At 37.0% G+C, this 25,191-nt stretch overlaps 1 protein-coding gene across 1 annotated transcript; it reads left to right on the top strand.

Moving 5' to 3' along the window:
- PAPD5 (poly(A) RNA polymerase D5, non-canonical) lies at positions 5,667–23,128 on the top strand. The gene is made up of 11 exons (XM_021408600.1): positions 5,667–5,790; positions 10,689–10,735; positions 13,573–13,693; positions 14,695–14,802; positions 15,963–16,091; positions 17,358–17,571; positions 18,498–18,624; positions 18,724–18,827; positions 20,566–20,753; positions 21,314–21,478; positions 22,763–23,128. Exons 1-11 carry the CDS (start codon positions 5,701–5,703, stop codon positions 22,940–22,942), a joined length of 1,473 nt encoding a protein of 490 aa, XP_021264275.1. The 5' UTR covers positions 5,667–5,700; the 3' UTR covers positions 22,943–23,128.

Raw genomic sequence — 25,191 nt, 5'->3', positions numbered from 1 at the left:
TCATCTGCATTGGAGCAAAGGATCTATAAAATAAATTTTAAAAACGTGAAATGATGGTGATAATTTAAATTCAGTAATAGAAAAAACTGCCCACATTGCTGTCTTTTCCTCCTGTGTTTTAGTATGTCTTGGCCATTGCTGTTATGCAGTGTTATTTTAATGCTTTTTATGATGCTGTTAAACCAAGTTAACGTTAAATTTGGAACATCACTAAGAAGCTGCATTTTTTGGAAGAACCTGGGGGTGTGGTGTTTATTAGGAGGAAGGAGAAGGGGCTGCACGACGTGGTTTCAGATACTTGCACTGGGTAGACATGTGAGGCCTTGTAATAAGTTTTTGTGGTATCTCTGTTCCACTGCATTTGAAGAAATGTGATAATCAGTCAGCCGTGGATTTTTAAAGTGAACAAACTCCATTCAGGGAAACGTTTTCGAATTTAACATCAGTGTATTTAGATGAATCTTGAAACACACTGGTCCTGAAAGCAGGATCTGGGCTCCTGCCCTGCCTACTTATTTGGGAAAACATTGCCCTCCCTCAGTGCAAAAAGACAGTTGTGTGACTCAGTCAGTGAGCTAGGAGTGCTGGTCAGAGGTGTCTGGCTGTTGGTGGATGAATGCTGAGAGCTGCCCTTCCTGGCGGTGCAGCCCTCAGCAGCCCACTCACACCTCTTCACGCTTTCCTATCTGTTACCTTACTAACGGGGAAATCTTTGGGGATTTTTCATTTTGAAGTTCCCATAGGGCATGCGTGGCCACAAAATCCAGTTACTGTATGACCTACAGTACACTGATGTGGTTCAGTGACTGGGAGTAGAAAGCGATGGCCAAAGTCTCTGAGGCTTTTGAAAGTTGTTTGCTTTGTTCAGTGCAATTTTAGTTTCTTGTGAGGACCGATTGTATCCGTTGTCATGAAGCTTAATTGCCTGTTAAATCACCTGCAGATGCACTTAGTTGTTTTTTCGGTGGCTTAAAACCTAGCACACACTAGAAGAATTAGTCTGCTGTAGAGACACAGGTGGTAGGGACAGGAGCTCAGCAGATGCTGTGTATTTACTGCTCCCTTCACTGCTCTAATGCTTGGTTTTGCTTAAGATTGAAGGTAAGCAAAATGATTTGTGGACTTTACATTGTCTGCTCTTTTCCTGCTTTGTTACTGAATACGTGTAGATGATGATAGTAATCTAGAAAAAAACTTATTAAGCTTGTGGGATATGAGCATTAAAACTGAAAAGAGAATTTGGGATGCTGTTAGAGAGTGCAGTGTTACTTCTATATTTAAAAATACTGGAGGAGGGAGAGGATTGGGCTCCCAGTGCTTTTCCTTTGCTTTAGTTTTGTTCAAAGCCCCTTCAGGACCAAGCAGTTTGCAAATGGGAAACGGTCAAGCTTTGTTTACTTCCCGAAACTTCTGAAGGACCAAAAACCTGCCATAATTCTGTTTGTTTGTTTTATAGTTGCAGAAACAGTACTGTCTTCTTCTTTGTCAAGCATCCTGGGAAGCTTCAAACCAAAGTCGTTCTCTCTCCTCCTGTGCAATCCTGGCTTTCTTAACTGGAGTGGAGGGAGAGATGCAGCTGAGTTGTTTCTTTTCCTCCACAGTAGATGTAAAATGGAGAGGGCAGCTAAACACTCTGTACAGGAATGATTCAGCCAAAGAAAATTCAGATATTAAAGACTTGTTGAGTGCTACAGAAGTACATTGTAAATATCCCATCCAGGTGTGGATATAAAATCAATAAGCTCTGAAATCAGAAGTGATTCATCTTAAAGCATAGAGTTTGAGGAGACAGAAGTTGTCTGTGTGTTCATTGCTTGCTTCTGCCCACAGTCCACAGAGGTTCTTAATAATTTAAATGTTCATCGCTTTGAAAATGGAGCTTCCTTCAGAACATCCTGTAGAATATATTGTAGTACACAAGCACTATGGAATTCTTTTTCTTCTTTCTTTTTCCCCTGAATGCATTTAATATCCATTGTTTTAAATTAACTTCAGCATTTTTTCAACTCATTTTTCCAGTGCAAAGGAATATACGTGCCAAAGACAGAAGAAGCTCTTTGGGATGGATGAGCAGAACTTCAAAGCATGGTTGTTTTCAACAGCTGGCTCAGAAGCTGTGGGTAACAACATTACCAGAGAAATTAAAACATGTGTGCCTGCATAATTTCTCTTGTGAAATGAAAGGTGAAGAAGAGCCAGAGCGAGTGGATTTATAGCACAATTCTAAAATGACAAAAGCAGGAAATTTTCAGTTAGAACTTATTTCTCTGGTTAGCATAGAACTGCACTTCAGTACATGATGGCAACACAGCTGCTATTCTGTTGTTATTATCTTTGTCTCACTGGCTGCTCTGCTTACAGTATGGCAGCCTGCTTCTCAGCGTTTGGTCTGCAGCAGCATGCCAGTGGCAGCAGGTAAAGCTGCCGCTGCCTCCAGTTTCATGGAGCAGCACGGCTACAGGTAGCTCTCCTGGGCCCGGTTCCGAACCTGTCTTAATGAGTTGTGTTGCTTCATAGGTGAGGCAGCTGAGTTTGTGTCTGTCCTATGTCTGTCTGCGTGCAGGGCGTTTCAAGCAGAAATCCCGTGTTGTTTGTCCGTGACTGCTTTTAATTGATTGGCAAAGGTGCGGTAAGATTCGTCCTCCAGAATAACGGCGTTTCTGCCTTATCGGCCTGAGTCTGACGGGCTCTGTGTTCCTCGCAGTGCTGTTCAGGGCCGTTCCAGTGTGATGTCCTTCTTGCTATTACAACTTTTGTGACCATCATTTACTTTTTTAATGATGCATCACTATCACTGTCAGGTAAACATAACAAACACTGCAATCCACTGTATTCAGTGGCATCTGTTTTCTGTAACTTCAGTTCTGCTTGGTCTGTAAAATTCTGGTGAACTCAACACAGTTTGAAAGCAGGACACAATACAGCTGGTACTCAGTTTTAAAGCAAACTCAGAGCAACTGTAAGGTTTTTTTTTCTCCCCACACATTAAGACTTCCTTGAAAACAGGACAAAGACACACTTATTTACAGCTATCTACTGTAATAAATAAAGTGAACTAATGCTCTTATGTATTGCAGAGTACTCTCTTCGTGCATCCTAAGTAGCTCTAGGGTGTTGGTAGCTTCAGTGAGACTGTAAAGCCAACTAAAATAGCCCTGTGTGCTGTCATCAGGTTTATTACAGCGTAATTTCCTTTTAAAAAACAAGCCTCCTTTTAAGGACTTTTGTCTTAAATAACTAATGAACATAGTGGCATTTAATAATAAAATGCTGTTATGATGCCAAAAATAACTTCTTGGTCTCTTTGATCTTCATTTCAGCTGAAGATATAAAATTCCACTAGAGACTCTAGACAACAGGCTCCATTAATCTCAACAAATTGTTTTGAAAAACTGCGACTATAGATGTTGATTAAGACAGTGAATAACCTTGGGTTTTAATTTTCAATACAACTCAAGTTAAGTCTGCATTAATTGGAGTCACGCTACCAAGTTGTGTTGTTCTGCTCTGAAATCTGCGTGTTGCTGCTTCTGTTTATCTTGCCTTTGATTAATCATTCTCTCACTTGTTGGCAGTGGTTGCAGTGGGCAGGGAAGTGTGGTTCCAGGTGGAGCTGAGGGCCGTGCTCTGCAGCACGGGGCTGCGGGGTGGATTTCCACCCGGTGCTCTGAGGGCTGTCCCTAGTACTCTTAAAGCCAGTCTTCTATCACTGAGAAGGTGCCCATTTCATTCTAGCTGTGTCTGCGTTGTGTAGTAATGTTCAGTGCAGGTGTGATGTGTCTGTGTTTACGTCCTGCTTAATTTCTTGTCTTCGCCATAAAAGCTTGCACGGCTACCTAAGGATAAGAGTGATCCAGATGTAGGCATGTATGATGTTTATGTGTAGCACCTCGGTAGACATGTGCTTCCAAGAAATGCACCAGCTGATGTATTTGTCTTGATAGGAGCAGGTCGTGTGGCTGCGTTAATGGAGAAGGCACTGAGACCTATGGTGTGTGTGTGGCACGGCCCTCTCTGAACTCCTGGTGGTGGTGTTTCCTGAAGTTGGGCTGAGGGAACGGCACGGCCCTGGAAGCCCAGGAGCAGCTGGGGCGGCCAGCAGCAGGCAGAAGGGTTGTGCTGTGCAGCACCTCCGTGTCTTCCCGGATCCCTCAGTTTTATCCTGTGCCGGGCCTGTGCCGTCACGTACCCTCTGACAGCAGTGCACACTCAGTTCTGCCTCATTAAAAACGTTGCCATGGGCCAAATGGCGCTGTGGGTACAGCCAGGCTGCCCCAAGTCTGGGCTAGGCCTTGGCAAGGCTCCTTCTGCGGGTGTCCTGGCTGCATCCCTGTGAAGAGCCTTTTCAGAGTCATTCTTCTCTTTGCGTTAGCCATAGAGCCTGTGGTGGTTGCCATCCCAGGCTAATAGGCTGCAAGCACTATTGTCCTGCAGATGTTGGATGTAATTCTGATAAATGGTGAGTAAAAAGTAGCATAGGTATTTTATTCCTCAATCTGTTACAGAAGGAAGCTTATACTGTTTGTAACATGCAGTGCTGAAGAATGCAAGACAAGTGATGGGCTGAGTTCTGTCCATACTCCAACTCTGTTAAATACACCTTTCAGATGTTTCAGTCTTTTTGACACCTCTGTACAACTTCCAGTTATCAACATGTGATTTCTTTAAACGTGTGCGCAGTGGGGAAGCGTTGGATTCTGTGTCTGATCTAAGGACGTGCTTTTGTGAACTGCTTCTTTTTGGTGGTCCCTCAGAGCTTGAAGGAGGGATGTGTGTGTACTTGGAAACTAGGAACTTTTAAGTAAAAAAAAAACCCTGCTACTGTAATGATCAGTACAGGGAACAAATGAAATTAATATTGCTACTCTGTGCCAGAGCTCCTCTGTATTTTGCTGGAATTAAAGTTTTTTTTGTATCTGTTTTTTTGAATAGAATGTTAGTCAAGTTGATGATGCTTGTATGATATTGCAGAAGCCTCCTCATGGGTGGCACTATGTGAAGACATTGTTATTCCAGCTCCAGTGAAGGCAGTGTAAATGTAGCTTGCTGACTGCAGCAGCACATGTAACAGGGTAACTCACATCTGCCAAGTTGGTTGTCTGCTTGTCAGGCAGTTTCTGAGCCACAGCTGCTGTGTGTGTACTACTTATTTTCTTGTTACAGGGAGAGAATGCGTATTCGGTTTGTGTCTTGTCTAAACAGTAAAAGGAGCAGTTTTTCCAGCTCTAGTACTGGCACAATTACTATAAACTTTTTTGAAAGCTTGGGGCTGGATATAGACTGATGCCTGGAACTCCCTTGCTGGTGCCAGGGGCAGGCTGGGAAGTGCTGGCGAAAGTCTCCTCTTGGAGCTTTTGAGCTGGGTGTGCTTTGAGCTTACAGCTGCATTCTTATTTGAAGACTGAAATATTTCTGTATGATGCTGACTTTATGCAGTTCAACTTCTAACTTGAAGGTACTTTGGCATAGATTTGCTTCCATACCTTTAGCAAATGCAGTACAATATTGACCTATGATGCAAGCGTGTGTGGGGAAACTAGTGGGAAACTAAATCTTGCTAAGAGTTGCAAATCTGGATTTTAAAAAAAATATATATATTTATTGTGTGATGCTCATAGGCTGATCCTTAACTAGGAGTTCTTTTTTTTTTTTTTTTCTCCTTTCAGTCTTCATGAAGAAATCATTGACTTTTATAAGTATATGTCTCCCAGACATGAAGAAGAGAGAATGCGGATGGAAGTGGTAAACAGGATAGAAAATGTTATAAAGGAACTCTGGCCTAATGCAGATGTGAGTAGGACACTGTTCTGTTTGTTAAAATATAAAAGACAACGTTTTGTGCCTGTATTGTCTTTGAAGTATTGAATAGTGAAAACACTGTTTATTCTTCCATTTAAAAAAAAAAAAAAAAAAGGCTTTCTAGTCAAATAAAAGAGGTGACGTTTATTTCTATAATAATATAGGTTCAACATTTTATATCACACATAGGAACAAAAAAGCACAAAGACAAGCTAGAACTACTGTAGTCAAAGAAAAGATGTAAGGTATGGCAAGGCAATGTTTAATCTCATTAATATTTATTAAGATGAAGGGAAACTTATCAGGCAGGCAGACATGCTTATACAGTACCATGTTAAAAAAAAAAAATAATTTTCTGAAACTCATAGCTTGACTGAAAAAGTCTGTAGCAGGACTTGTAGTCCAAAGATCTGCAGTCTTGAATAAGTCTCTGAAGGTGGAATGCCGGCAGTGCCATGCTATGCAGTCTATGCTGTTCTTAATAGGCAGTTAAACTGGATTGAAGTATCTTACAAATGTAAAGGAACCAGTTTTTTTGTACAGAAAAAAACCTAGTCTGCAGATCTCTTCACAATATATTGAGCTTTAAATCTCTAATGCCACTTTCCATTGAAGGTAGGTTTTTGCCAGTGCTTTGTTCAGCTGAAACAAGTTTCTCCTCTGTATTTATGAGCTATGCATTTATGGTTTGTTTTGTTTTTAATAAATGATGGATTAAAGAGAAACTAGAAAAGCTTCTTTTACATCTCAAGAAATTTCTATGGGGACGCTGTTGGATTTTTAGCATAATTGACTCTACTAACATGGTGTTCGTTTCCAGAATGCAGATTTGTAGCCTTAGTCATTTATCTACAGATAAATATAGATAACAGTAGCTGAAAATAAGGACTCATTAACCAGAATAACAAACTAAATTCAGACAGCAGGATCTTTAGTTTAAGGAATGCACTTTGATCCTGCCACAGTAGAAGGTAATGTTATGACGTGAGTGACTTTAACCTGCTATTCATTTCGGATCTTCCTAACATTTTTTTGATTTTGTTTTTTTATGGGAAATGTTTTCAGAAATTGGCAGAATGACTACTGGAATTCCATATGAGCTATGTATATGTGTTGGTTTTAATGTATAAAATACACTGCTGTCTTCAAGGTAGTTCGCGTGTTATGGACAGTGTGTTAGTGGTGTATATAACATGGAAAGAGCACACTCCGATCAGTCAAAGCCTTCATCACAGAATTACAGGGGATCGGTACAGTCAGTACTACGCATATTGGGTAATTTTCTCTTTGAGGAAAAGCAGTAATTTTTCTAATAGAACTGTGCCAGACTTCAGTGTATCTCACAGGTGTTGTATAGCTTTCCAGTAACCGTGAGGAAACAAGGTTGTAGACCTTGTTCAAGAGCAGGAGTAGTGGGGTGCCAGTGTGACAGAAAACAGTGCTGGCATTGAACGGTTCTTACTATGATGCACCTTGCCAAAGTCTTGTAGTGGGGCATTTCACCAAGAAAACACATTATTTTCAGCCTAGAAAAGATGCCACTATTGCCCAGACAAGTTTATGTGCTGTAGGCTTACTAGCTTAATGGGATGAGTGGGTTTGTTACTATGGGATCTTTCTTTGTTACTGCCAAAACTTTGAATGGTACACCAGAATTTACTGCTTTCCAAGGTATTCTAACCATTTGTAGGACAGACTTAACCTGTGGAAGCTAGGTGTTTTATTTGTAAAAAATAAACGTCTTTAAAAAAAAAAAAAAAGTATATGACTTTGGGCTCCTGAGAAAATAGTTTGTATCTATCTAACATACTGATGCTGGTTTTTTGAAGCCATAATCTTTTTAAGAACTGGAATTGTGCCAGCTTACAACCTGGCAGTTACTGTAATGTCATTTTTCTAATACTTTACAGACCTGCTTGGGAACTAACTGCTGAACTAAACTGTCTTAACTTTGACAGCCATCTGTAATTTTCCAGCCTTTTGAGTTGATCACTAACCTTTTGAAAATCTTACTGGTTTAGTACTTTCAAGATTTAAGTATTGAGTACATGCTCTGAGGAGGTGGAGTGGTATCTGGTCCAATGTCCTCTGCTGTGGCTGTGGTGTAAAGTGATAAGTTAATGTTTAAACTGTTCACTTTGACTGATAGATGCAGCAAATCCAGCTAAAATAAACTTTCAAGTTAAATATACACGTTCAGCTTGTGTATGTTGTAAAAATCTGATACCAAGGAAAGTAAAATTGAGCTTCATGAATCTAACTGCACGGAGATAATGTAGAGTGTGTGTGTACACTTTTTTTTCATTTTCCTGTTCCACTTCAGAAAAGGCTGAAAAAGCAGATGGAGAGGGGTAAAACTAGGTATCCTAAACTGTTACTTTATTTATAGAAGTTAGCAATTGTGTCATTTGCTCTCTTACTCAAGGGAATGTGCTTAGAAGGAAACATTCCTAGTAAGTGAGAACTGTTCTTGGCATCAGCAATCTCTGACCATAAGAAAGGCTTTAATTACACTGGAACTGAACAACCCAAAACATTAAATGAAGGCATTTAATGAAGACACAACAGTTTTTGAGTAGTTGAATCTGAAAAACTGAGTATTGAATAAATACTTCAGTGGAGTTTAGGATACGTTTGTCATGATGCCCTCAGCTTTATGTATGAGTGTCTGGCCTCAAAGAGGTAGTATTGTATGCTTCATACGCTTCAGTTATAAAAATACTATGATTGGAAATAGTAGGACTGTATTTATTTTTATAGACTTCAGAAAATTTGGTATTTTCTCTTAACGATGTAGCAGAAAGAGGAATTTAATTTGGCTGTGGATAGGTTTGTTCTTTGTTTTGATGTGGAGATTTTGATAGCACAGACTTCCCAAACTTTTGTGGGTTTCCAAGTTCTGTTCTGCATAGTGAGGACATATTTGGACACATACCATTGTTAAATCTCCTTCAGGATATTTGGATTTTAACATGAACAAGTTTATGGAGATAAATACTAACAGCAGTAGGAGTCCATTACAGTACTGTGAAATGCTGTCTTATGAATGCAAATATTTACCTCTGTCTGCACGGAATAAAAATAAAATGAATAGTATTGGCACAGCATTAAAACCAACACATATCTCATAATAGTATCCCACATTTGGAATGCTTTTAATGGGAGAATGGGTACGCAGCTACTACGGATAAAATTCTATTTTGATAACAAATTTAAATCTTTTAAAATATCTGTTGTGATTTCCCCACTCTTCCTCTTCCATCTCTGTAGTTTTGATGGATGAGAGAGGGATTGAAGTGTGGGTGTGGGTTTCTTTTATAATAATTCAGTTTCTCATGCTCCAAATTATTGTACAATAGCAGATGTTCTCTCATTCCTTTCAGCAAAGGTCATATATGTTGTATCAGTAAGTTTATGAATATTTTCAGGGTTGTTTATTCAATAAGGGCTTTCTTTGCTGTTGAGTTGAACACGCTACTTTGTTTAATAAAGTGAAAGCATATTTGGACTTTCTTAACCCACCCATGGTGTTTGCTTTATTATGCAAAAGTACTTTTCAGACTTTTTTAGTGGTGGAATATATCCTGATTTGGCTGGACCCAAACAGTTTGATAGGGAGTGCTTTTTTTATCATCCTAGGTTTAAAATTATTATTATTTTTATGACATTCCTATCTTTGTCATGTCTTGTCCTTGTGCTTTTGTCAAGATATAGCAAAATATTGATACCAGTGCAGTATCATCTCTTGCAATCTTTTGTAGTGTGAGCGGCTATGGACTTTGAACATTAAGTTTACTGCAGTTGTGTGCTTTTTGTTGGCCTTAGGGGTGAGAAAGGTTAAAGAGTGAGGTGATGCAAAATAATCAAGAGGAAGAATTTGTGTTCTGCTTCTCAGCCTTTCAAAGTATAAAGGCACTTATTTACAAAACATCATCTTTTCTTATCTCCCCCTTTTCTTATCCCAAAGGGAAAAAATATAAAAAGTGGGTCACTTGACATACAAATAGGTGGAAATCAAGCTAGTTCCTGAGACTCATTAAAGCAGAATATGTAACTGTAAGGTGGCTCCAGGAAACACATCAGAAGACAGTCTAGTTGAAAATTAGTCCAAATGTGTAGATAACTTCCCTTTGAAGTCTCCCTGGTCCCCTGTGAGACTTGGATTATGAGTCCGACCTCCCAGTGAGGCTTGAGTACATTAAAGAGATCGTGGTTTCGGACAGCTTGCAATACGTTCACCATGTTTTAAACTTCCAGTGCTAGTAAAAATCCAGCACAATGAACTGAAGCTGCGTGATGTGACAATTCCTGAAGCTATTTTGTTGTTGTTGTTTTAGGGGAGAGTTCTGCTACCTACAGTTCTACAATTCAGGGAAAAAAAGCCAAAAACTATTGAATTTAAAATTTTTATTTTTTAAATATGCAAAGCAACAGAAGTATATAAAGCTAAATTCTGAAAATGTGTTTAAAAACTGAAGTGTATACTTTGAGCAAAAAAACCAAAATTGAACAAATATTTTTTTGTGGTGTCTTCTGTGTGTGTGTGTGTGCATTGTCAGTCGTCTGTTTTAAAATCATCCAGTTTATGGCTTTTCCAAACTTGGTTATGCTGAAAATTCTGACATTACAGAGAAGGTTTAGTAGGAGAAAAGTTAAAAGGTGTTAATATTATTATCTGTACTTATGTGAGTAATAATTAACTATTTATACTACATTAGGTATGTAAATGCTTTGACAGAAAAGAGTGCTTTCTTTCATAATGTGCCTGCTAGCAATACCAAATTCTACCAATGGAGGGTAGCAGTAAACATCCCTTACAAGCAACTTTACAGAAATTGTCTTCAGAAACCTGCAAATCTGATTTCTTACGCACTGTTCTTGTGTTTCAGGTGCAGATATTTGGAAGTTTTAAAACTGGTTTATATTTACCTACAAGGTTAGTAATTTTACAGTATAAATTTCATACAGGAAGAAGGATATCTTGTGGAATCTGTACCCCTGTAGTGATTTATCTGATATCCCAGTATCTGTTACTTGTGCATATATGTGCATATACTTGTTTTATTATGAAAGGGTTTTGCTATTAATACTCTGCAAAATGTACAGAAATACAGTAATTAATACTACTAACTGTAATGCATCTATATAGGCTTCACATTATCAGGAAAAAATCTGAATTACTACATTGTTTGGAAAAAAAAAAAGTGCTTTGACGTTATTAAGAGAATGAACCAAAATAAGAAATCAACCTTAAAAGAAAAGAAGCTGGATTTCATCATCTAGATATGAAAACATGTAGGGCTACCTTGTTAATGTTAGCATTGAAGATTAAAATAAAAAATCAGTGTAGTACTGTTTTTTTTCTTTATCTTTTTTTGTGAAATCTGTATAGTAGTTAACCTCTACCTTTTCAAAATCTGTTACTAGTTTTCATAAAGAGAAGTCATTGCTTAGTGACATTATTCTGTATAGGAATTGTAAGTATTTTTGACAAATAAATAGAATGAACGGCTTAAATGGCTGCAGGAAATAAACACATTTACATAGCATAAGATTGAGATTAACACTTTAATTCAGTTGTGTAGATATTCCAAAATACTCTTTGGGAACATGAGAAATTAATATCCACTACTGACTGTGAGTGATACTTGAGTCATCTCACCTCCTGATGTCAGGGCAAGAGAGTTACTATGTGAATTGTTTTAGTCTAAGGATTTATGGAAAGCCTGAATTGCTTCTTTTTTGTTTAAAAAGTTAGAAGGCCTACAAATATGTATTGTTTTCATGCTTGGCCTCATCCTTGGCCTTTTCACGCAGATTTTAAATGGGCTTAATTAAACTTGATTGTACGCTGGAAATACAAGATATTCCTATACACATGACTGATAGCTATAGTTCTGTACTGTATTTGCTTGATTGTTTTGAAGTTGATGGAATAACAACAAGGAATTGCTGTTTTCTACTTGATTCCATTTACTTCGTTTTCTCCATATTGGTTTCAACTGAATTTTTAGTGGAGAAGAAATGCAGGTACTTTGAAAACCATATAGACTTATGGAAAACCTTCCTGTGGTGGTTCTTCCCAAAACTTCAAAATAACCAACATTCACATGTTGGTAATTAATTGCTGCATTCTATAAAGCTTCTCTTTGTGCTATTTTTTCCCCCTCTCATTGGTAACTCAGTAGTCAATCTAGATTTCAGGTTCTTGAATTCAGAGAGGCCTACAGTGTGTTGTTAATTCTGTTACTGTGCTAGAGTTTCTCTAATATCCTTTTACTTAAGCTGATATTGAAGATTTTGTGTACGTGATTGTTCAGCTGCTGGATCTTTGTATTATCTTGCAGGTAGTATGTATACTCAAGGTGATGAGAGAGCTGCCTTTTCTTTCTTGGTGTACATCGCAAAGATGTCTCCTACTGCCACTGCCAGCATCAGTAGTGTGTTAAACACTAGTTTAGTTAAAGTAAATTACAAGGGAAGTGTTCAGCACCATTTCCTGCTCTCCAAGCAGGTTTAAACATGGTTTTTGGAAACTTGCTGAATGCTGCCTGTCCTTGTCAGCTAAATGGTATGCAGTTGGACTGGTGCTGAAGTTGCCTGTTGCTGACATTAGCTGTTGTCAAGAGATGCTTCACCTAGTGCAGATGTAGTTTCTTTGAATGCTTCGAGAATGTTAAAGCATTATTTGTGAATGAGCAGACCTATAAAACCTATGTGGAGGGGAAGGGTAGGGGTAGTGTTCTTACCTTTTTTTTTTTTTTTTTTTTACTGTATTCTGTTAGCAGTTCTCCATATTCTTGAAATGACCTTAGCTATGCTTAGCTGTAGGGTTATACACTTGCCTTCTTTGCATAGGAAATCAAGAAAAGAGTTGAGAAGAGGAAAAAAGAGTAATTAGGGTTTCAGCTCCCCGCATAGCCAAATGAATGTCAGTGTGCGTTGGTGGGAAGTGTAGAGGGATGGAGATACTTCTTCAAGGAGCTGAGTTAATGAGTGAAGTTAATTAGAAGGTTTGGTCTTATTTAACAGCTTGTTGCTTCCTGAAAAGTTGCCATGTTTTTCTGTCTCTTTCCCTGCTCCCTGTTGTTAACGCTACATTGCTAGCTGCGTACCACACGCCCACTCTGGTGCTCGGATCACTCAGAAAATAACCTTTGAGTTGTGAGGAGGCAGGAAATTAGCCCCGGAGTGTGGGGTGTTTTTTGTTTGGTTGGTTGGTTGGTTTTTTTTGCATGCAGGGGAGAGGGGCTGAGCGGGTATTGTTTTCTGCCAGGCTCGTTACTATATGAACTGATTTGCTGTAGATTAGACAAATATCAGACCTGGAGTAAAGAAGACAGGGCCATGCATGTGGGAGAGGAGGATGGGGAGCAGGGCTTTCCCTTCAGTGACTAGCTGTTAAATTGTCCTTAACAATGAATGCAGCCCAAAGGTGATTCACAATTATTTACTTTCTTGCTCTGAATTACTCTGAAGAAGCTGATCCCTCTCTGCTGACAGTGTGATGTGGGGAGACTCATGTCTGACTTTGGCAAGCCGATTGATTTGTATGTGTATCAGTCCCCTGCTCTTGGTAATCTGAAATGTTCTTTATCTTCCCAACTGTAAGAGCTCACCCCCACCCCTTTCCAAAGAATATAAAAGAATAAATTATTTGGCTAAGCTACCTACTGTCATCTTTTTTCTGCTTACGTGTAGATGTCAATTATCTGTATTTTTGGTGTATTGGTCTTTTAATTTGAGTATATCTATGTTTTCTTTCCATTTCAGTGATATTGATTTAGTTGTGTTCGGAAAATGGGAGACGTTACCTCTTTGGACCCTGGAAGAAGCTCTCAGAAAGCACAATGTAGCAGATGAAAACTCAGTAAAGGTTTTAGATAAAGCAACTGTAAGTTTGGGAAAGGAGGGTGTTTCCTTGTTCTAAGCTAAATTACTAGACAAAGGAAGGTCTATGTTGAAAGGATGAATTCTCATAAGCAGAAGCTACTTCGCATGTACATTCAAAATAGAACATTTTTATTTAACGATGGTTTTATTTCTGACAATATAATCGGTGGTGTTTCAAACGAAGCATTTCTTGTACTGGGGGAAGGTCTTTGGAGTTTCCACACAGTACTTGCATGCTTTCACGTGTGGTTACACGTCACTGAGGTGAATTAATGTGATCAAACTTGTGAATTTCCACCCAGAGTTCTACATAAGTAAGTGAAATATGTGTGTTTTCAATTGCAAGTAAGCAGACATAATATGCTTTCATATAGAAGTAATAAGTACAGCATAAGTATTGTATAAATATTTAATGGTATTTCTTGTGCAGGATGGGATTAATTCTATTCTGACTTCCTTCGTTTTGCTTATTGTGAGATTGTGCTAAGGGTGTTGAAGTTTAAACAGGTGTCTGATTGCTATCGTTGGTGAAAGACGTAATTTGGAAATCATGCAGGTGGGGATATAATAGAGTGCTCTCAATACCTTCTGCTTCTTGTTTAAAGATAATTTTGCTGAGGAATCTGTGTCTTCTCTTAGGAGTATGTCTGTTACCATTTATTTCTTAAGCATTTGTCTCCCTCTGGTGTTTGTTTCTCCCACTAAAACTACTCTGCACCAGAAACCGACTAAAACCAATGTAAAATAAGTAACTTTGAAGCTGAAGGGTTATGTTCTGTTAAAACAGTGTAGTAACCTGAAAATAGCATGTATGAGTTAAAAAAGCAAAATTTGTACAGATAGGCAGAGTGAGTTCGTAACAAGTTAGGAGTCCTGTTTTCTCTATTTGCCTCCTCTCTATTAATTCATAAGATATGTCGGTTTTATTGATGCATACCATTAAGAATGAAAACAAACATGTGTTGGAAGTCTGTGTTGACTTAATCTGTCTTTCTATTGCAGGTACCTATTATTAAACTGACAGATTCCTTCACGGAAGTAAAAGTTGATATCAGTTTTAATGTACAGAATGGGGTTAAAGCAGCACAGCTCATCAAAGATTTTATCAAGGTTAGGCAATACTATGGTAGAGCTACAGAGCTGAATATGTGATGACTGAATTTGATTCTGTTTTACTTGACCTGCATCCTTACTGCCGATACGTATTCACTGCTAGTTTTTGTTGTTGTCTGGTAATTTTGTGTGTAATTCTTCAGTTTTTGATATATTGCCATCAAAGACACGAAGAGAGTAAAATGTACAAAGAAGGTACATATGGAAATGTTATAATGATACAATGACTAATGAAAATGCACTAATACTGACTTTGAATGTTCTGCTCTTTTAACTGTGGTTCCATGAACATAAAATCAGTAGTACTCTGCAGTCCTGAAGCAGGTAGGAATAATCTCGTTCTAGACTGAATGTTGTTCCAGCATACAAATGCTGATCGAGTAGGATAAGTTAGACACAGCAAGTTATTGTTCAGGAATTCACTGATATCTGTCCCATAGATACTATCACTTTTTTTTTTCATATATTGGATATATTAAAGTATCTTTATATCCTTTTCTCCTATTCAGTGTATTGGACACTTGTGGTAAATGTCTTATAAAAAAAAAGGTAGAAAATGTTACTTGGATTTCCATGCTCTATGTAAGGATATGAGGTGTGGTCTCACTGTGGTGATTAGGTATTGGTTTTCTACTGCTAAGTGCTTTGTTTTGTTTTTAACCAAACTAACAGCGAGAAAAAGAAAGTATTTCAATAGTTAGATTAGTAAAACTCCCTCAGGAAAATCTGTACATCTGAGTAAAGCAAGCACTTCAAATCAAATTGATTAGAAATCATGTACATCTGTCTTGATAATGTCATTGAGTGGCAAGATAACTCCTAAGTACTGGGAGATTTTTTTTAGTTACTGATGAGCTGGATGTATGGACTTCCAAGTTGTTAATCTTCAGTTCTTTTATGTATATATAGCAGTAAGTATGAAAGTAACTCAGTTCACTTCGACAGTGTCTTTTACTTCAACCTATAGAAGTTTTATAGGAGAAAAAAGTCTTCATTCTTTGCTCGGTTTTGGCATGATAGTCTTGAGTACTTGTCTGTCTAGTCCTATCTGTGTGTGCTTATATAAACCTTCTGCCTAAAATTTGTGTGTGAGGCTTTTTAGCATTAATTGTTTATATGCATCAGGGTATCCTAACACTTTTGTTCTTCTTTTTCAGAAATATCCTGTATTACCATATCTAGTTTTAGTATTGAAACAGTTCCTGTTGCAGAGGGACCTTAATGAAGTATTCACAGGTGGAATTGGTTCTTATAGTCTTTTTTTAATGGCTGTCAGTTTCCTTCAGGTAAGCTGAATGAAGTCTATTACTGTTGGTGCTAATGGGCACATATTAAGGGATTTAATTTTAAAACTTAATAATTTAATCTCTTCTGTATGTAGTTTTTTGCCCCCTTTTCATTTAAAAATAAATGTTGCATCTGTCTTCTATTCTGTCTTCCATACTGCTGCTTCTGGTATTAGAGGAGATGTTTGGAACGTCCATTAGTTATCGGTACCTGGTCTCGAGCCTGGTATTGTTAGTGTTAGGTAAAGCTGTTCTTTATAACGCTTGGTTTCCGGCTCATGCACTCTGTATGTGGTTTAATGCATACAATAGAGTTTTATTTGCTTGTTTAGGTTTTTAACCTGGTATGGAATAAAGATTTTACGTTCTGTTAAATATTGGAGAACAAAGTTCATTAGCTAAATCCATTTTGTTGTTTCAGACTGAGAAAATGCTGCAGAAGTACAGAGTAGCAGTTTTTGTCTTCTAGCCTTTTTATTTTTCTTGTATTAAATCTTGTTGTATAACTGTGTGTATACGCTGTGTGTGTGTGTGTGTTTGTACTTTTTCACATTGTAGTTACTTTTAAACCTGAGCCTTGAACTGGAAACCAGTGTTTACTCAGTGCTATTTTCACTTGACAACTGAGCAGAAAATAAACGAAGGTAACAGGCATATATTTTTGAAACAAACCAGAACCTCTCCCATTGCCATTTTTTTTTTCTAATTGCGAGTAGTGGCATCTCCATTTGCAGAAACCAATCCAGTCAAGTTTTATATCAATTACAAAACCTATCTGTAATCTCTCAGGCTGCGTGCTTAATAGTAAAGGGGTTAATTTGTGTAGTTTGTAGATTGAAATCCTGTATTTTTATTTCAAACCCAGGTTTTTAAAGATCAAATTGATTCTGGAATACTCTTTTTTGGTGTACAAACTCTGCCATTAGCACTGAAGTTGACTTACTGAACTGAAAGTTCAAATACAAAGTATATTAACATTAGAAACACTTTTAAAGTTCAAATATAAAGGCAGAAATACTTGCCAGGCTTTTTGTTAAGAGGTAATGAGTTTATAAAAGCTTTGATTACCTCTTATTTCAAAGAGGCAGAACAGCTTTATCAAGAATAGTTACTACGTTCTGATATGTTTGCTTTATTGTTATGTATTACTTACTGTATTTCAACATGCTTGCTGTGAAATAGAAAAGGATATAAAGGTAAACGGAAGAGGACTTATGGGCAAGTGAAGTCTTAAGAAAATTATTTTTTTTCTTCTCTTCTTAATAGCTGCATCCCAGGGAAGATGCCTGCACACCCAATGCCAACTATGGTGTTCTTTTAATAGAGTTTTTTGAATTATATGGACGTCACTTCAATTATCTGAAGACTGGAATCCGAATAAAGGATGGTGGCTCTTACGTTGCCAAAGACGAAGTGCAAAAAAGCATGCTGGATGGCTACAGACCGTCAATGCTGTACATTGAAGATCCGTTACAGCCAGGTATCCTCACAAACTATGTTTTACTGTTTTGACAAAAAGAATGCTAAATTCAGGAGAGTTAAACCAAAGAATAGTGTAGTTACCAAAAGTCAAAGAAATGCCTTGTTCATGTCTGAGAACACAAGAGGCACTCTGAATGTTGGGAAATTTTTTTTTTAAGACGTTCCTAGCAAATGCTACCTTGTCATCCAAGAGTGTGCCTATGCTACTGTCAGGAAATTGGGGTATAAGAAGGCGTACCAAACAACTTTCAAGTCCTCTGGAGTCACAACAGCACTACAGCTACAGCAGTGCAGGCATGAGTTTGAGCTGGCTGTGTGTGCATGTGGCTCTTCCCAGCTTGTGCCTGCTTCTATCGTAGTTGCACCTTTGTGCCTTGTAATATATGCTTATGCCCACTCTTCTCATTCACAGAATCACAGAATTGTAGGGCTTGGAAGGGACCTCTGGAGATCATCTAGTCCAACCCCCACTCTTTGATTCTTTAGCATCATGTAAATACAGTGATTGTATTCTGTCTTGTTACTTTTATGTTAAATTCAATTGTTAACATGAATGGGTGGATTCTAAAGTGGTAAACAAAGGGCTGTTTTAAAAAAGAGTGAACGTTCTTCCAATCTAAATGTCGCCCAGGATAGTACTCTTACACTTTAAATACATGCGGTACATGATTTTTGTTTCTGTTTGTATTTTTCTTCACGTATTGGACTTTTACCCTTTTGGACTTCTGTGCATGTAAATATCTATAGGTTTCCTAAAATCTATCACATATTTAAGCTTCACTAGTAGTCTTGTATTTAAAAGTAGTAACTGCAGTGAGATGGAACTTAAGGGCAGTTTAAAACAAAAACACATAACTGTCCCCTGTCTGAAAGGAGATAACCATGGTTTCAGTTTCATATATTTATTTATATTCTTATTTTAAGGTAATGATGTTGGGAGGAGTTCATATGGTGCCATGCAAGTGAAACAGGCTTTTGATTATGCCTATGTTGTTTTGAGCCATGCAGTTTCCCCAATAGCTAAATATTATCCCAACAACGAAACTGAAAGGTAAATTTTATGAGTCTAAATCTCAGACATTAATTGCTTGTGTTCTTGTGTACCTAAAATTAATTATTTGGATTTTTCTTCTTTTCTCCTGGTTTACAGTATATTAGGTAGAATAATTAGAGTAACACAAGAAGTGGCTACATATAGAGACTGGATATCAAAGCAGTGGGGAATGCAAAGTAGGACTGAGTCTTCATGTAATGGTAAGATTTGACTAAGCATGATTGACAAACTTGCTGTGTATTTTGATTACGTACATTTTTTTGTTGCTTCTGCTCCACATAAGGCAATGAATACATCTTAATATGAGTTTATTTGCAAAGTGGAGATGGATTTTCTCGTGCTTTCACCTAGAGAATTTTAACTTCTATGAGAAAGGTTATATCATAGCATCATTATTCTACAGTGATAAATTTGGACGGTATGGATGTCTGTAAAGAGCGCTGGCTTGCAAAACGAAGCTCCTGACAAACATGAGATTTAAATCATGTGTGTTGTTGTTGTCGCACTTCCTTTGTGGACAGTGTTTGAAAAAGAATTATTGGGGTTGCTAGTTTAAATGTAAATCTTTACCTTCTGTTCATCTTTTATTTTTAACATAATGTCTATCTACAGAAGCAATATTTAAACAAAGATTGATCATATAAGTGCAATAAGTCTTTAAAAAAGAGAAATAACAAAATATCAGTCACAATTCTTATTACTAACAAATGGAAACACACAGAATCTCTGTAGAGAACTTGTTGAAAAATATCTTTTAAAATCATCTTTATTTTCATTGCCCAATAGCAAGTTTTCACTCTTTTTGGGGTACGTGTATCTGCTGGCTGGAAGTTTTCAAATTAAAATTAATTCTAGTACTCTACAATTAATTTTTGAATGTTAGCTACCAGAAGTCTTCTCCTGTTAGCCATTAAATCAGAGAAGATGCACAAGTACTGATCTTCAGGCTAGGCTGAGGTTTTTATTTGTTTTTAAATATATTTTTAGTGATTTCCCCAAATGGTCCCCACTGGACCATTTCTGTTTTACCACTCTGTAGATCTTTGTGGCACTGCTGTACCAGTGGCAATGGCAATTTGGTCCTGCAAGCTCCGTAGCGTGACTTATCTACCTCTTGAGACGTATGAAGCTGTATATAAATAAAGCTAGTGGTGCAATAAACGTATGTTACATAAATCTATCAGAAAGTCAATTCAATACAAGTTGTCCAAAAAAAATCCTGACAGCCTTTAATGTGGGTACTAGTTACTGGGAAAGAAGTGGAGGTGCAATATGTGTGAGAAAGCAATTATCAAATAATAATAATACGCCTATATTAGGAAGGTAATGGTGACAGTTGCAATGTTCACCTTGCAGGTTTAATTTAGATTAAAGTTCTGATTCTTTTATTTATTAAGGTATAGGTTAAGGAATAAGAGTCTGTATCTTGTATTTTTAGTTGAGGGAATCATACAAAGCCAGTGAGAATTATTTGGAGCTCTTACGAGCCTAGCAGCTCCAGTAGAAAACAGCTGGGAGCTGCTGAATGCTGAGTGCATGGGAACAATATTTAAACCTGTATAGTTGAGTGCTGTTTAAGCATGCTGTAAAGCAGTTCTGTTAATCCACACATCTGGGTGCTGTTAACCGCCTTCTTCCATGCTTTATCTCTAACTTCCATCCTGAACTGTGGGTGGCGCTTGGTTGTTCTCATGGTGTATGAGAATGGATCTTGTCGGTAATCCACCGTAGCCTCTGCTAAGCATTTGTTTGCTGCACGCAGTACATACACACAAACATACAAATGTGCTTATATGTATTAAAAGTATGTACAGACACGTCTGTGCGTGTCCTGCTGGATGTAGTAGATACATAATACCTGAATGGGTGCGTATCCTGAAAAAAATGATAATTAATGTCAGTTAATGTATGGTGATGCTTCTGTCTCTTTTTTAATAGGTAATGGAGTAACCTTGATAGTAGATAATCAGCAACTAGACAAATGCAACAACAATCTCGCTGAAGAGAATGAAGCACTGGGAAAACCTAGAAATAAAACTTCAGAAACACTTAGTAAACATTCTTCAAATTCTTCATCAGGTCCCTTATCATCATCATCATCTACACTGTCCAGCTCTAGTGACGTAGTAAGTTGGAGGTTTTCTGCATTTTGGTTTTGAACTGAGTTTTCCTTACTGGCATTGCCACAGAACACATTTAGAAAGTTCAGAATCAGAGTTAAGTATTTCATCCAGAATCCTAACTTGCGTAAGATATTCCCTCTTATGCAATTTTTGCACATGTAAATTGCAATGTGTTTTTTGACACCACTCGTATAAAAAAGTGAATGCGGTAGATACAAAGCTACATAGCCCTTTCTTCTCTATATTAAAAAAAAAAAAAATTGATAGTCTTAGCCTGTATGCTTAAAAAGAAAAATAGAAAATGTCTTACAAATACATCTGTTTGAATGAGAATTCTATTTAAAAAATAATAAATGAAAAATATAGCCCAACATTGGAATCGTGCACCAACGCATTTTTAAATCAATCTGTTTACTCAGTAAGAATTCTGGATTGGAAGTTTAATAAACACATTTCAAGTTTTATCAATTGCTAGCTTTATTTCTAAGGGAAAACTCACTCACTTGTAGAAAAACTCACTTACTCTTAAGAAAAACTCACTAATTCTTTACATTTTCCTGAAGGATTCTGATGGAACACCTTGCAAAACCTCTAAACAATTGAGTTGTCGCCAGCCTACAACAAACAGAGTGGGGTCACAAGAAGTATCACTGGAATCCTCCCAGTCAAGTGGGAAAACACAAAATAGCCAAACAGGCAATACATCCAGCAACACGAACAAATCTCAGGTTTGTGAAATGTTTGAAAGCTACAGCTGCCTACATTAATTGAGCATTACACATACCCTCCATGGAAGGATAGTTTGTTCTGGAAAGAAAACATTGTGTTTTTCTCCTCTCCTTTGTTCCACTAGAAAATGCTGAGCACTGTTTGCATTTAAAATTCACCCAGTTCTCTGTTTAGCTTAGCTTTGTGCTTTTCCCATTCTTAAATGTATTCAGTTGGATTGACTTTATTTTGGGAAGTCTAGACTTGCTAGGAGTACATTTGTGCTGTAAAAATGTTGTCGGTCCATTCTTAACTGTAAAGCATGAGAAATAATGGGACTTGCGTATGTTTTAGTATTAAGTTAGCAAAAATATGTATGTAAAACAATGACTGACTGCTGTGTTAGTTGTTGATCCTTGTTGAAATGCCTTTTAGTAAAGGAGATGGAGATGCTTGCTGACACATGAAATTCCTTCTCATTTCCCTTTAAATTCAAATATCTCTATGATGAGACCTAACAGCTTATACACCAAGGGGTTTCTCTTTTTGAAGAATACTTTGGTGACAGCTCAGTAATCTGGAAATACAATGTGCCTCTATATTCAGTATACCTCTGGATATATGCATTTAAAATTTTTCTCCTTCTTCAGAATTTAGGGCTATTTTAATGTATAAAAACTAGTCTGGAATCTTCTGTAACGTTCCTGAAAAGTAAATCTGAAGACTTGCTGCCTCCTGTTTGCTGATGATCTCTAGTTAAGACAATTTAAAGAAAGAGACCTTAGATATACCATTAATGTATGTTAGTGTTATTACACAGAGCCAGTTCTGGTGCTGGCAGATGAACATGCATAATCTGAGGTATTGTACATCTGCAGAAAGATGCAATATAAGATTAGTCTTGGTCTTAAAGGAATGTTGTCTTAATTTTGCACAGATTATGAGATTTGAGCAATCTTCCTCTTGGATTATGGAATTCTGTTTCTGTAGAACACATTTTTGATAGTTGCACAGTGGCTGAGATAGAACAGTTCTATCATTTTCAAAATTCAAAGTGCTATATTCTTCACTCCCTTGACACGCATGGTTTGGATCTAGAGATGAGATTTTTTTTGCAGCTGACAAAATGAAAGATTTGTGGTTCCGTGCTGCCACCCAAACAATGTCCCAGCTTCTTCTGCCTTGCCAGGTTCTTCGTGTTATCATTTTCATGAGTTGATGTCCTTGTTATCCAGAAATAGGTTTGTGCAATTGTCACTCTTTCTTCTTACCATGGACTTACTGGGTTCTCTTTCTTTTTACAGCATGGATCTGCACGGTTATTTCGCTCTTCTAACAAAGGCTTCCAAGGTCCAGCAAACTCAAGCCACGGTACCTCAGTCACAAACAAACAACATCAAGGCAGCAAATCACACCATCAGTATTTCCATGGCAAAAAGAGGAAACACAAGAGGGATGCAGCCCTTTCAGACCTTTGTAGATAGTTGCCTATTTTATGACTGTTCTTCTGTGTGCAATGATCTCATGCTACGGGATAGTTTGATAGTGACTCCTTGGATCTCTTCCGGAGCTTCAGACTGTTCGGACATTGATTAGCAACTGCATTTTTTTTTCCCAGCTCGCCACGGAACGGATCATGAAGATTGATCACTGCAAAAAAAAAAAAAAAAGGAAAAAAAGAAAAAAAAGAAAAAAAAAGAAAAAAAAAGGGAAAAAAAAGAAAAAAATTAAAAATAACAAAAATTTAAAAAAAGGAAAAAAAAAAAGGAAAAAGGCTGCTCATTTGATAAGTCATATGCTACAACAGGGTCATTTAGGATATAAAAGCTTGAATGTAAAATAAATGTATTTCCCATCAGCTCATGCTGACCTGTAGGGGTAGTACTCAGTGTGTCTAGGGGGTGGTAACAAAACACAAAAAATAGGAAAAAAATAAAAAAGGCAAAAAATTGTATTTTGAGGGAAACCCAGCCTTTAAACGTGAAAGTAATTTGTGCATGATTTTTTTATTATTTTTGCATATACTTACCATTTTATTGTGTATATATAGATGACCATATAGGAAAACTGACATTTGTAATAGTGGATTTGTTAATACTTTTTACATAACATTACTGTTTAAATTGTAAACATAAATTTTTTCTCAGGATTAGTTTGGAAAATAATCTGAATTGTCATCTTAACATCCATATAAAGAGACGTTACTAGTTATATTGCTCAGAATTTCTTTTCTTGGCATTAAGATTTAATAGAACATTTGATCTGCAAAAGCTGTTCCTCTGGAAGAAAGTTTTATGGTGACAAATGAAATGTTTCATTTGTATAAAGTGTAGCTGTACTTTGTGTAGACACTGAGCTTGTCATCTCGGAGAAATAACCTTCACCTTGTTTTCTAGAGTGCCATCATTTCAGGGCAGTGGGGTTTTATAGTTGCACCCTTCTCTTCCTCCCCTTAGTGGTCCTCCCTCCCTCTCTTTTTTTTTTTTCTTTTTTTTTTTTTTTTTAAGTAAGCCACTTTGGGGAGGGCTGGTTGGTTGGTGTTGGTGATTCTTTTTTTTTTTTTTTTCTTTTTTTTTCCCCTTAGTTTAAAAGACAAAACCAAAACAACTCAGTTTGTTACAGGCCATTTGCATTCCTGGGCTGCTTTGATCCCATGCCTCTTTGTTTGTGCCTTCCCTCCCCATTCTAGGTCTGTTTTTTTTGTCTTTTATACTTTTGCTAACTCCTGTAGGAGATGATAACTGTTGAAGCTTTAAGTAAATTTTACAATTAAAGTTATTTTTTTCTCACTCCCCTCTAAGGCATTTTTGTATTTACACTTAATTATTATTAAAAAAAATAATCAAATGATGAAATATATTTTGTATTGCCTTAAGAACCCAAACCTTTCATATCTCATGGTATTTCTTCATTGAACTAATTATCACTAAATTTAAGCTCTGCATTTGTCTGGTTCAGTCACGTTGTAAGCCTAGCTGCAGTAAGCTCGATGCCATGAATGCAATCAGATGTGTAACTACAGGTATAGTTTGGAAAAGGGGCTGGGACACTTCAATGGTAAAATGTTGAGTGACATTTACTTTCATGTTTCTTTTAAGAGGAAAGTCTGTACCTGGCATACATGGCTGTATTTAATGCAGCTGTTCTGGAGATGTTGCTTTTATAAAAAGTACTGTTAGCTTTTTTTTTTTTTTAATATATATACATTTGTGGAATTCTACAGACCAACCTGACCTTTGATGGGCACTAATGAGTGCAATGATTTTTAAAGTAAAAAAAAAATGCTCAAATAAGACCAGAACTGATGTCATCACTTAAATTAATAAACATTTTCAATGTGTTAAAGTGTTTTACTTCAAAAAGGAAAAAATATATATATATATTCCAAAAGTGTGGAAAGTCGTAACAGTTACTCAAACACTAAGCTTAAGTGATGTTAATTTGACAATATTTAAAAAGAAAACTAGATTCATATTTTAATTTGATCAGATGATTTTATCAACAGGATGTTGAGCTTTTATTCATAGAAACTAGTAAAAGTTATACCGCATTATGCATAATCACAGTATTTATTTTGTTTTAGATTCTTGTGAATGTGTAGACTTATGTTCACCGCTTAGGGAACAATTATTTATAAATTATATTAATCCAGTATTGTTAGCTGCTATTAGCAAAACTGTTCCAAAACTAAATACTCGCAAAGATCTGTATCGCATTTACCACACTGAAGTGT

This window comes from Numida meleagris, chromosome 10, assembly GCF_002078875.1.
Source record: "Numida meleagris isolate 19003 breed g44 Domestic line chromosome 10, NumMel1.0, whole genome shotgun sequence".
NCBI lineage: Eukaryota > Metazoa > Chordata > Aves > Galliformes > Numididae > Numida > Numida meleagris.
This window is presented reverse-complemented; position numbering and strand designations above follow the sequence as displayed.